At 35.2% G+C, this 12,111-nt stretch overlaps 2 protein-coding genes across 2 annotated transcripts in view; one reads left to right on the forward strand and one right to left on the reverse strand.

Annotated features, from left to right (window-relative positions):
- Window positions 1-380: 380 nt before the first annotated feature.
- Tshb (thyroid stimulating hormone subunit beta) lies at window positions 381-2,002 on the forward strand. The gene is made up of 2 exons (XM_027940340.3): window positions 381-542; window positions 1,748-2,002. The coding sequence occupies exons 1-2, from the start codon at window positions 381-383 to the stop codon at window positions 2,000-2,002; spliced, it is 417 nt and encodes a 138-aa protein (XP_027796141.1).
- Window positions 2,003-10,729: 8,727 nt separating this feature from the next.
- The window catches only part of Tspan2 (tetraspanin 2), a 50,725-nt gene continuing 49,343 nt past the window's right edge, over window positions 10,730-12,111 (reverse strand). The window contains exon 8 of the mRNA XM_027940265.2: window positions 10,730-11,050. Within this exon, the coding sequence (XP_027796066.2) occupies window positions 10,985-11,050 (66 nt within the window). The 3' untranslated portion in view covers window positions 10,730-10,984. The remainder of the gene's footprint in view (window positions 11,051-12,111) is intronic.

Genomic DNA, 12,111 nt, shown 5'->3' on the forward strand with positions numbered 1-12,111 from the left:
GTTTTTAGAAAACTACCATTCTAGGAAATCTCTTCCTGAAGGATAACTATTAATTGACTTCTTATAAAGGTAGTTATTTGGATTATATTTCTACTGAATGAATTACTTCCCATTTGATTCCCATATGCATCTCTGTGTTGTGTTAACTTCAGGCTTGCCATTTTGCTCTGGCAAGCTTTGTGGCACTTGAAAGCGGGACCTCTACAATGTGAGCTCCTCCTCTACTATGAGTATGTGAATCATAGCCACATCAAAATGTATATTTTAAGGTTTGAGAGTATTAAGTATATAAAAACATGTAAGCTTTTCCCAAATGTGTCTTCCAAATGTTCTGAAAGAATACATGTAATAGGTTTTTAAATTTTATCTTTTATTTTAGCATGACTGCCATCTTCCTGATGTCCATGCTTTTTGGTCTTGCATGTGGGCAAGCAATGACTTTTTGTATTCCAACCGAGTATACAATGCATGTCGATAGGAGAGAGTGTGCTTATTGCCTAACCATCAACACCACCATCTGTGCTGGATATTGTATGACACGGGTATGTAGTTCATCTCACTTTTGGACATAAATTATATAAACATAGAAGCAGTTCATTCCTATCTGTAAAGGAAATGAGGTAAATGACAACCTCATTTTCCAAATCCAATGATTATTGGCTCCTTAAAAGTAGAGCACACAGTTTATAATATTATGTGGATTTACTCAGCAAAATGGGTACAGATAAATTTATAATAGTTTTGCTATCCATATTTGTTTAAGCTTATCTTATTCCCATAATCAGGGATAAAAGAAAGGAAGGTATCAGTTTTGTCTCTGTAGGATTCAGTGTAGATGTGTTATTGGGGAACAGGGTGAAGGAATCCTCTCTTAGTTGTTATTTGTGACAAAGAATGGAACCACCATTTGACCTAGCTATCCCACTCCTCAGTCTATACCCAAAGGATTTAAAAACAGCATACTTGGGGCTGGGTTGTGGCTCAGTGGTAGAGCACTCGACTAGCACGTGCGAGGCCCTGGGTTTGATCCTTAGCACCACATAAATGAAATAAAGATATTGTGTCCAACTACAACTTACAATATAATATTTTTTTTAAAAAACAAACAAAAAAAACCCAGCATACTTCAGGGACACAGCCACATCAATGTTTATAGCAGCACAATTCACAATAGCTAAACTGTGGAACCAACCTAGATGCCCTTCAGTAGATGAATGGATAAAGAAAATGTGGTATATATACACAATGGAATATTACTCAGCAATAAAATCATGGCATTTGTAGGTAAATGGATGGAGTTGGAGAGTATAATGCTAAGTGAAGTTAGCCAATCCCGAAAAACCAAATACCAAATGTTTTCTCTGATATAAGGAGGCTGATTCATAGTGGGGTTTGGAGGGAGGAGCATGGGGAGGATTAGACAAACTCTAGATAGGGCAAAGGGGGTGGGAGGGAAAGGGAGGGAGCATGGGGGTGAAAAAGATAGTGGAATGAGTTAGACATCATTACCCTTAGTACATGTATGAAGACACGAATGCTGTGAATATACTTTGTATACAGAGATATGAAAAATTATGCTCTATATGTGCAATATGAATTGTAATGCATTCTTCTGTCATATATAACAAATTAGAATTAAAAAAACAAAAAAGAAAAAGAAATATAATGAATCAGCATTCATCTGTTTCCATTATCTATGTTTTCTAAAGTCCTATCATATTATGCTCTCTTATGTATTCATTCTCAGGATATCAACGGCAAGCTGTTTCTTCCCAAATATGCCCTCTCCCAAGATGTGTGTACATATAGAGACTTCATCTACAGGACTGTAGAAATACCAGGATGCCCACATCATGTTGCTCCATATTTCTCCTACCCTGTCGCTGTAAGCTGCAAATGCGGCAAATGTAACACTGATTATAGTGACTGTGTACATGAGGCCATCAAGACAAACTACTGCACCAAACCTCAGAAGTCCTATCTGCTGGGATTTTCTGTGTAGCTTTAAGAGCAATATAATTTGCGATTTGGTTAAATGTGTTTACCTGGAAAAAAAAAGCCTAATAAAATGTCATTATGTTTGACAATACCTTGTATATATCTTGAGTATTATTCCATCCACGTGCATACTTACACAGGCATTAGAGAGCTTAAGGAGCTTAAGAAAAGGTGAGTGAAAAAGCCTTTTGTAGTTTTCACATGAAAGAGGAGAATGGAAGTAAAACAGAACAGAGACATGCAGTGCTAATGAAAACCAGACTTGAGCAGGTCCTCCTAACAGAGGACCAGGAGTTTGTCTTGACAGAGAAGGTGAATGTGGGTCCACTGCAGCAATGAAGAGAAAGCAATGTGATCAGAAGCTGAAGGAACACATGGCATCAGGGTACTAGAGACATTTTCTTCCAAAGGCTAGAAGCCAGGCTGGAATGGAGGTAGGCAGTAAGGAATATGTGAAATATGTAATATAAAGCTTTATCCTACTCATTCAAATGCACAGGATAAAACTCCACCAAAACTCAGCAGAGTATGGAACTCTTTAATTTAATTACTCTGGTGGGCCAACTGACCTATGAAAGTTATACCCCAAAAGGTCAATTTACAAAGCCTAGAAAAGAGGCCACGATCATTTTACATGTGGAAGTCTAAATCCTTCCTAGTCCTTGAAGTAACAGGAGATACTTTCCAGCATTTATACAAAAAGCTACTTGTACTGTTTTGACTTTTGATATCACATTCACTTTCTATATCATGAAAAACTAGTATAATTATGAAAGGTTTTAGGGACAGGGTGTGAGTGCTAAGGGATTTAAAGGAGTAGAACCATCCTAAATTTTAATCTAAACCTTCATTAATATTGAAACATTGTTTTTTTTTTTTTGGTGAATATGCTTAGTAAATGGCTCTTTATTTTCTTTTCCTCCATTAGATTCTCTGAGAGTTTGGTTTCAACAGACAATTGAATTGAGAGAGGTCTAGTGGCTTGCAGACTTGACCTCAAAAAGACTATCCTGTATTTGTCCATTACTTTCCATGCTCACTGCCATCATCAAAGTGAAAACTAATTGTCATTAGGGCCATTTGGCTTTGCTGTATCCCAATCACTGGTTAAATTCCACTGGGTATCTTGTAAATGTCTGTCTGCTGATAGTGCCCTTGGGGAGGATGATGCGGTGCAGATAAATTAGTACCAAACCCCTGATTTGCCCCTGGGAGGAAACAGATGTGCATTTATATACAAAAGAGTTAAGAACCTACGTTATTTTTGCCTTAATATCTGAAGTTAATATTTTTATAATCTCCAAATATTAATCTGGGGCTTTGGGTTCTCCTATCTGTGGATAACATGGATGCTTAAATCTACCTATCACTTAAAACTGTTTATCAAATACAGATTTTTAATTAATGAGTAAAAAGTCTAATGTTCAATCTAATTGGTACTAGCCACAAATGACTTTCACGTATTCTGAAAAACATTTTTTTTCCAAGGACTCGAACCCTGGAAAGACCAAGAGTTTTAGGGAGGCCACTCATAATAGTCCAGATGGAGATTTTAATAACTTAAGTAGGTTTCCTCAACTTGCAGTGAGACAGCCAGACCTGGACATGTGTATGATGGGCCTGTACCATCCTGAGCCATAGAACTCTAGAGTGGGTGCAGGAGAGACAAGTTGTTTCTTCCACTGAAGACAATCTATTTGGATAGAGGCACACATGAATTATATTAAACTATTCTTGAAAGTGGAGTTATCCAAGACAGAAAAAGCCTTAGTATGGAGCTTAAGGATTGGGATGACCAGTTATTTGCTTCAGTTGGATCCAGAAACTTGAGAATATGATGTGCTGTTTTGGAGGGGCTTGGCATCTCTTGGTTTAAGAAAAGGAGAATGGATAAAGTTTAGAAAGGGAAAGTTAGAGAATCATTGCTTGCACAACAGGGGAAAGATGGAAAATGGAATATTTCTGAAGTGATTCAAACTAAAGTTTAGAGGAGTCAGTTCTTGGCAGAAGAAGTTTGAAACTCAGTGCTTTCAGGGGAAAAAAATCTCTTATTCCTCATTTGACTCTGAAATATAAAGAATTCTTTTATAACTTAGATGGATTTGGGATCAGTATAGCAGCATCTCTGTTTTTCTAAAGACCAAACTCTTTAGGAATAAGTGAATGTACCAGGATGAATTTATTGGCAGGAAATTCTGGTAACTGAAGCTCTTTTATATAGAAATTGCCTCTTTTTTTTTTTTACTTACGAGCAGCAAGTCTGAGTCTTTAAGTGCAATTAAAATTCTTTTATCAAGGTCACTTCTGCGCTAACACTTTTTTTCGATGTTGGGTTTTCCTCTACCCTCTCAGCAGTCCTAGTTTTTATTTTTAAAGACAATTCTGTCTCACGTTCTCTACTTCTGCTATCTCCTTTCTACCTGCTGCCTCTGTCATCTTAGCATCCATGTCCCTGCTTCACAGAGTTGCACCTTTTTCTCTGCAAGTTCTTCTTATGCATACTTTCAGTTCAAGTTGTTCGAACTTTCAATTCAAATGGATTGAACCACAGTTCATCTCTTAAGCCTTTACTTTCTTTTTCATCCTTAAAACCTTTATTTTCACTCTAAAATTTCACCATTAAACCTTCTCTTTCCTTTTCTGTAACTAGACTTGGGTTTCTGACACCTCACCTGAAAAGGCCTTACTGATCCAGCATCTTTCCCACTAGTTTCAGAAGATGTTCCTGATCCCATCCCCCATCTTCTCCAGCACCTTGCTGTTTCCTCCTGTATCTTTTCCTACTTCCTCTTTTTTGACACATCTTCAGTGTGAAGCATCCATAGATCTCTTCCCATCCTAAAAAAAAAAAAAAAAAAAAGAAAAAGAAAACAAACTTTTCTTGGCCTTATGTAATTTTCTAATTATTTGTCCTCTCACATCTTAAATTCTTATGCCAAGTTTTTGTTTTGTTTTGTTTTGTTTTTAAATAAAAAAGCCTGCTATATTTACCATCTACTTCTTCACTTTGCATTCTCTTCTCAGTCCACTACAATTTGACTTCTACAATTTGAAACTATTTTAGTAAGGGCAATAGTGAGTAACTAATGGTTCAATACACAGGATACCTTTTAGTTTTGATCTTCCCTGATCTCTCTGTTTCCCAGTGGAAGTCACATATCTCTGTTCACAATATAACATAGCCATGGCATTTATAATTCGTCTTAATGAGGATGAAATCAACCTTCTCTAATTTTTTCATGCCTTTTCTTTCTACCTTTCTCCATAATGACTCAAAATCTATACTATGGTTTTTAGCAAGCAGTGGTAATGTAAGTCTGGACTGTATTTTTCTTAGTAATTTTGCTTAATGCCATAGGGTGAAAATTCTAAACTTCATGAAAGAAGGGCTAGAGCTATAATAATCTTATGTGTTCTATTAACCGTTTGAACACTATTAAGTGTAGAGCATATAAGAAACTTGGCTTTGTATGAATTTGTCCTTGGATGTCCTAAGGAATTACATCCATTTCATAATCTGAAGTTGGCTTCATGCTTAAACCAATACTTTATTGCTGAACTAGTTAGAGTTGCATTAAGATGTTATATGGCAGCTACTAACGGAACATGGGAAGCTAAGAGACTCTCTGGCCTGAGATTAAGAAACGGGTGGAGAGTAAAGAATTGTTGCATACTTTTAATAAGAGTATTTGATTCTAATTTTTTCAGCTTGATTTTTCTCTGGGGATTTAATCATGAGAAGTGGCTCATCTTGTTCAAATGTCAGTACTATCACTTTTATGTGGATGATTCCTGAACTGCAGTTTTAGTGCAAAATTTTCTGAACTTCAGGGCTGTGTATCCACTGGCTGTGTGTATTTTCTTTTGGATGTCCTGCGGTCATGGTGAATTTTTAAACAGTGGCAGAAAACCAAACTTGAATCTTTTTTGTTGTTGTTGTTGCTTTTACTATTATACTATCATTCATGCATGGAATATAATTTGCTCCATTTCAATCCCCAGTATTTCCTCTTTCTCCTCACTCCTCCCTCCCTTTTCCCTTCCTCTACTCTACTGGTAGAGGAAGTCATCTCCTACATCTCTGATCCAATCTACTTTTCTTCCTGTGCAGCAGTATTTTCCAGCTACTGAGTCAGAAACCTAGGTTCCTCTCCTTTCTGATTCCTCAAATCTAATTTCTCTTAAGTCTACTTCCTATGAGGGTTTCTAGTACATTAGTTAGAAATTCTTATAAGTCAGGTCTTTGCCATCCAATCACTCCTTATATTTAAGCTGAGTGATCTTTACCTTTAGGTACATCTATAAGGCACTAATTTAGAAAAACAATAAATAGGAGGAGGACCAGTAGAGTAGAGGAAGGGAAAAGGGAGGGAGGAGTGAAGGGAAAGAGGAAATACTGGGGATTGAAATGGAGCAAATTATATTCTATGCATGTATGATAGTATAATAGTAAAAGCAACAACAACAACAAAAAAGATTCAAGTTTGGTTTTCTGCCACTGTTTAAAAATTCACCCATGACCACAGGACAAACATTAGCTGTCGACATGTTCAGTGTTTTTATGCTCTGTGTATTTCAGGGTCTTCAGCACGCTTTCCCCACAAACCCTCTTCTTTTTTCCTCTTCCCCTACCACTTTTGACTTGGCTAATTTGTAAGGGATTTTTAGCATTCAGTTTAGAGACCCTAACATTCAGGAGATGTCTCTCCCCTGATCTTCTTCCCAACTTTGAGTGGGTCTTCTCTGGATTAATGATTATCATAGTACTTGTCTCAATATACCCACCAGCTTTTCTGCACTCTAAGCTTGTGACAGCAAGCAGACTTGCCTTGCCCATCATACCACATTAGTAGTCCTATAAAATGTTCCACAATGCACAAAAGAGTAATCCCAAACAAAGTTACAAAAGCAATTCCAATATTAATGTGGGTGCATCTTACAATGTGGAGCAGGCCCAGAGAAGAGCATAGGGACTTTGGCTATTGATATCAAGTTTTTGAATTAAAATAGGTTTGGGAAATATATCAAATGCTCTTCGATAATTCAACAAATGAATATGTTCCTATAGATAACTGGAATCATACAGAAGTATCTTCAATTCTATATGATTTTTAGAAAATTATTTATAGTTAACAAAACTCAGGAGAATTAACATAATAATTATAGCAGTAGCTAATATTCACTAGTTGCCAGGTGTACTAAACACTTTATATTGGTTGTTTTACTTTGATTTAAATTTCTATTTATTGTGATACTGGAGATTGAATACAGGGTGCACTGCCACCAAGCTACATCCCAACCTTTATTATTATGTTTTTTTCTTTTAAGTTTTATTTTGTGATAAGGTCTCACTAAATTGCCTAGGTTGGTCTCAAACTTGGGATTCTCCTACTACAGTTTCCCAAATTGCTGGGATTATAGGTGTGTGCCACTGTGCCTGGCTAATTTATATTATTTAATATAAATAAAAGCCATCATAAGTTACACAGAGGGAAAACCCCCAAAACAAATATGAACGTTTTGGAAGCGTTTTTGGCACATTAGCTAAACACTTCATGAAATCAACATCAATGACAAAGTATAGGACATGTTACTTCTATCCTTCATGCTTTTTCTGTTTCCAAGGGATAGCCATCTGAACATGGTTCCTGGAATATATTTCGCTTTTCTTGTTATAATAAGGATACCCCAAATTAATAACACTCTGTATTGGTGTAGGTGTTTCACCTTTAAAGGGATACTTATAGCTACAGATACTATGTACCTATATATTTAAAGAAAAAAAATGAAGAATCATGTTGAAAGAAAGTAAAAAACTTTTGTCTCTCTTAAAATACATATTAACACAAATTTGATTTTGATGATCCCAAACTAAAATACAGCTAACTTCAAGGGCCCTTGAGTGTTCTCCCACAGGTTTGGGGAAAACTAGGTTTCTGAGATTGAGAAGCTGGTGGTCAAAGAGGATGGCAAGGAGTCCAGGAACCAAGAAGGATATAATGTGCACCTATTGAAGCCCTAAAGGCTGCTCCCAGAACAATGGAAGCCACCTTTTGCGTGTGACAGAAGAGTGGCTCTTCTTTTTAATCTTTGATAAACTTTAGAAAAGTTGCTTCCCTCTTCACCCATCTTCCCACCAGCCTCATTCTCACCCAGCCACTCCTTTTAGACATTGCTCACAGAAAAAGGAGAGCAACATTGTCATTGACTGCATGAAGGACCACACTGTACCCTGGGTCATTGTACAATCTTACCGATTAAGCCACAGATAACAAAGAAGCTATTCTGGAGAAGAGAAGTTCAACTTGGATTAAAAAATAGTAGTTGAAATACAACTATATGCAATGAAAGTCTTTAGGGTATTGCTTTTGAAAATATTCAGCTCTTAATAACATTATAGGAAGATGACCAGTTGTTTCATATACCATATTGTTTGGTTATTGATAGTAACAAACATTTAAATAAGTTGTGTGAAGATGTGTCAAAAGATATACAAGGATTTTAAGATAACTCAGACAAGCAGTTCCAATACATAGAAAATTTAATTTAAAATAACTTAAAATATTTCATCATTAAGAAGTTTTAATTCAGTGCCTTGGCACCAGGGGTTTAAGAAAATGTTTGTGTCTGATCTCCAATTAGTTCAGGTAAACAAATAACTGAAATATTATGTATACAAGTGTGTGCATATGTATAGATATATAGACATACATATATGTGCACATACATATATGTGTACATGTATTCAAATTATAGATGTATATACACTCAAATGTTTTCAAGATATATATATATAGATATAGATATAGATTCAAGGTATATAGGGATTTTCTATCTATATGAAACTATGTCTCTGTATGCATGTGTGTGTATATACACACATATAAAATCTACCCTCACTTAGCAGTGGAATTTTCTAATTTTACTTATGGCACTTATTTTGGAAAGCTTAACCCCCTAAAAGGGCACATTAATCATATATGAAACAGATTTCTAGTCTTGTACTTTAACAAAATTTTTTAAACATTTAAAAAATTAATTTATTTCTACTCTTTCACTTTTAATACCGTAGTCTTCTTTAAGATTGTTAATTCAGATATGGAATGAAATTTATTTTTTGTGGAATAAAAGATAATTCTGAGCTGGAGGAACCTGAGTATACACTTGGACCTATCTCCTGTCATTTAGGGGAACAGATGAACTAGTTTCTAAACTTTGCTTAAAAGGTTACGTTTTTCAACTATTAGAATGCAAATATTTATTTCATGAAGTGATTTTCTTAAATCTTTTTTTTTTTAGCTATAGACACAGCAAAGTAGCCATGCACAATTAAGTTTTTAGCTTGCTTCCAATCTGACTTTTTTTTTCCCTAGAAAAGTTGTCCTCCAAAGTTAGTAGCAATAGCAAGTATGGCTGAAAGAAGTTGTGGTGCTTCATAACCACTACTTTGAGCAGTTATATCTTTTCAGCAAAATGTTTGTTAAGGTTCTTGGGAACCTGGCACTTCCTCTTAGTGCACAGCCAAAGTTTTGTGTTCTCACATTTATAAGAAGCTCACTGGGAATTTCCAAAGTCCCCCATATTTTCACTTTTGTGTGACTTTTTGAAATGCAATTAAAAAAAATCCATGATTTACTAAATGTAACAAATTGCTAAAAATTACTGACAAATAGGCCAATTTAGGTCCTAAATGTGGATTTCCTTACTTAAAATCAAGAATTAAGACCAAAAAAATAACAAACCTGAAGATTTTATTTTCATAGGGGACTTGCATAGAAAGGAATATATTTGTATTGCGTATGTTTGTATATAAGTATTTTTGTTTCCTGAACTTCTCTTTATTTTGGGTATACAACTCAGAGATGTTTTTATTTGGCCACTGATGCTCATAAAATAATATCTAATTGTGCAGGATTTTTTTTTTATTTAAGTGGTCAAAACCGTAGTTATGAATATATGAAGAATTCTCTCTAGGTGAATAAATAAGAAAAGTACAAAAAATTAGGAAAATATGTAAACTCAAGTTATGAGGTATTTCAAAGTTACAATAAAAAATTTCTTTCCTACAATTTGCAACTGCCAGACTTCTTGCTTTAGTTGTTCTATTCTCATGTTTGGAGAAACATAGAAGAGTTCAAGATAAAAGCCCTTTTGAGGATATGAGGGTTGCAGTAGTTCAGAGCAGAGTCAGAAAAAGAAAGGGATAAAGCAATACTTACATGCATTTGTATAAGAACAAAAATATTGCCTTAAAAGTTTTTTTTTTCAGTTCTATAAATACTTTTATAGGGCACATGATTGTCTGTGTGACTACTCTTTCCAGAGGGAGGTTTTGTTTTTGCTTTTTTTTTTTTAAATACTAGGAAAGCATGACTTATTCAAATTAGATTTTCCATGCTATATTTAGTTTTACAGATGTGTTAGTTTTAAAACTGTGGTTTACTGTATTTTGGGGGAGAGAATATATATTAAAAAACCCTAGGAAACCCTATAATCAGACAGAGTCAATTTCAACACTGCACCATGATCTCTCAATTCTGTAGCTTATTGCTTCCATTAAGTAGAAATCCCCAAATTCTCTGTATGCATCTAATTTTCCTGGCTGATGTCTGAGAAACTGAACCATTATCACATTTTCTGAACATCCAGGTTTTAAAAGTTTCTCAAAGCTATTTGATCTTTTTCTGGTAGTTAAATAGGTTATTCCTCTTACAGAACAAGAATCAGGAACTCCCAGCCAACAGATTTCTATAATGTATATACCAGAAACACACGGCTCACATGTGACTATGTTCCCAGTCAACATACCATTCACTCAAGGGGCAAACCAGTAATGAGCCAGACGTACATACATGTGCAAATGTACAATCAACAGTAAATTATTTTAGATTCTAATGTCCTCTTAACATTAAAAATGAGCTGAGAGACAGCTCCTGTGACATTTAGTATGAAAACTCTAGATTGCAATTTTCATGATGAAGTAGCTTCAAATCACATCTCGTGAGTTTCGTATTGCACAGCAAAGGACCATACTGAATATCATGCCAAAGATCTGAAACAGAAGGAACACTTGTTAGTGACTTTCAAATGTGTATTATTTGATTAAAAGGTCAGCAAACTGCTTAGGTGTCCAACTCAAGTTAATAAGTAACAATTACAATCAATAATTACTGGTTTATATGTTTATGTGTTCCTTGAAGATGGCTACGGAGCAATAGTTCTTTATTCGCTGCTTAAAATGCATTATTATATTATTATTGTTAACAAATAACAAGTCTCTGTTTTAAGAAAAGGACTGTTTCTGGCTTATAAAACAGGTCTTAATAGTTGTAAAAGATTGATATACTAACTGGTTTTGGAGTTGTATATTTTAAGGTTAATCCTAGATCATTTAGGTATTCATTTGAAAAATGTGTTCATAACTTCTTGTTGTTTAAAGATACTTATGGTCCAAATAGTTTTCTATTGCTAGAAAAGCTTTAAATTCATACCAAAGTGTGGGGCATGTCTTCATTCCTGGCCCATTTTGATGTTCAAATAATTCTTCACTATTTAACTCAATATTTTTACCAAAGTACAAATGGAAGTATTTGAACTATGATATTCCTAACTTCTTCTACCTCTTGAATAGTTCTCTGAGAAGCAAAATACTTGGGCCAACTCAATATCCACTTCCATGGTTTGAACAGAAGAATTCCAGAAGATTGTTCCTGTCTTCAATCATTTCCTCGATGTTTGTGCAGAGCCTGTGGAACTCTGTCTGTGGATGTCCTTTCGTAAATGACTGTCAAGTTTTAGTTTTTAAAAATTGGCACCATAACTCTCATTAATTCATTCCATCATAAGTCAGACTAAGATCTGTAAATGCTAAACACAACAAGGCATGAATAACCAGTTGTTCTGGAAGAGCCCTGCAGACTTAAGTAAGGGCATAGCAGGATTTCATGCTTCTGGCTGTCAGAACTCACTACTAGCGTGTGGCAGGGAGACACCTAATGGACATTTGGTTAACTGATTACACTGGGCGACTCTCACCTTATTAGAACAAACAACAAAATAATTAAATATCCCCCAAAGGATAATTGTATTGAAGGCTGGTCCCCAGCTATTAGG

The sequence above is a fragment of the Marmota flaviventris genome, chromosome 10 (assembly GCF_047511675.1).
Source record: "Marmota flaviventris isolate mMarFla1 chromosome 10, mMarFla1.hap1, whole genome shotgun sequence".
In the NCBI taxonomy this organism is placed as follows: Eukaryota; Metazoa; Chordata; class Mammalia; order Rodentia; family Sciuridae; genus Marmota; species Marmota flaviventris.

What these genes read in the sequence shown, in the direction of transcription:
- Tshb (XM_027940340.3), top strand. Translation starts at nt 381, where the DNA reads ATGACTGCCATCTTCCTGATGTCCATGCTTTTTGGTCTTGCATGTGGG. An exon ending in CTGGATATTGTATGACACGG is followed by an intron (nt 543 to 1,747) that starts GTATGTAGTTCA and finishes ATTCATTCTCAG; the next exon opens with GATATCAACGGCAAGCTGTT.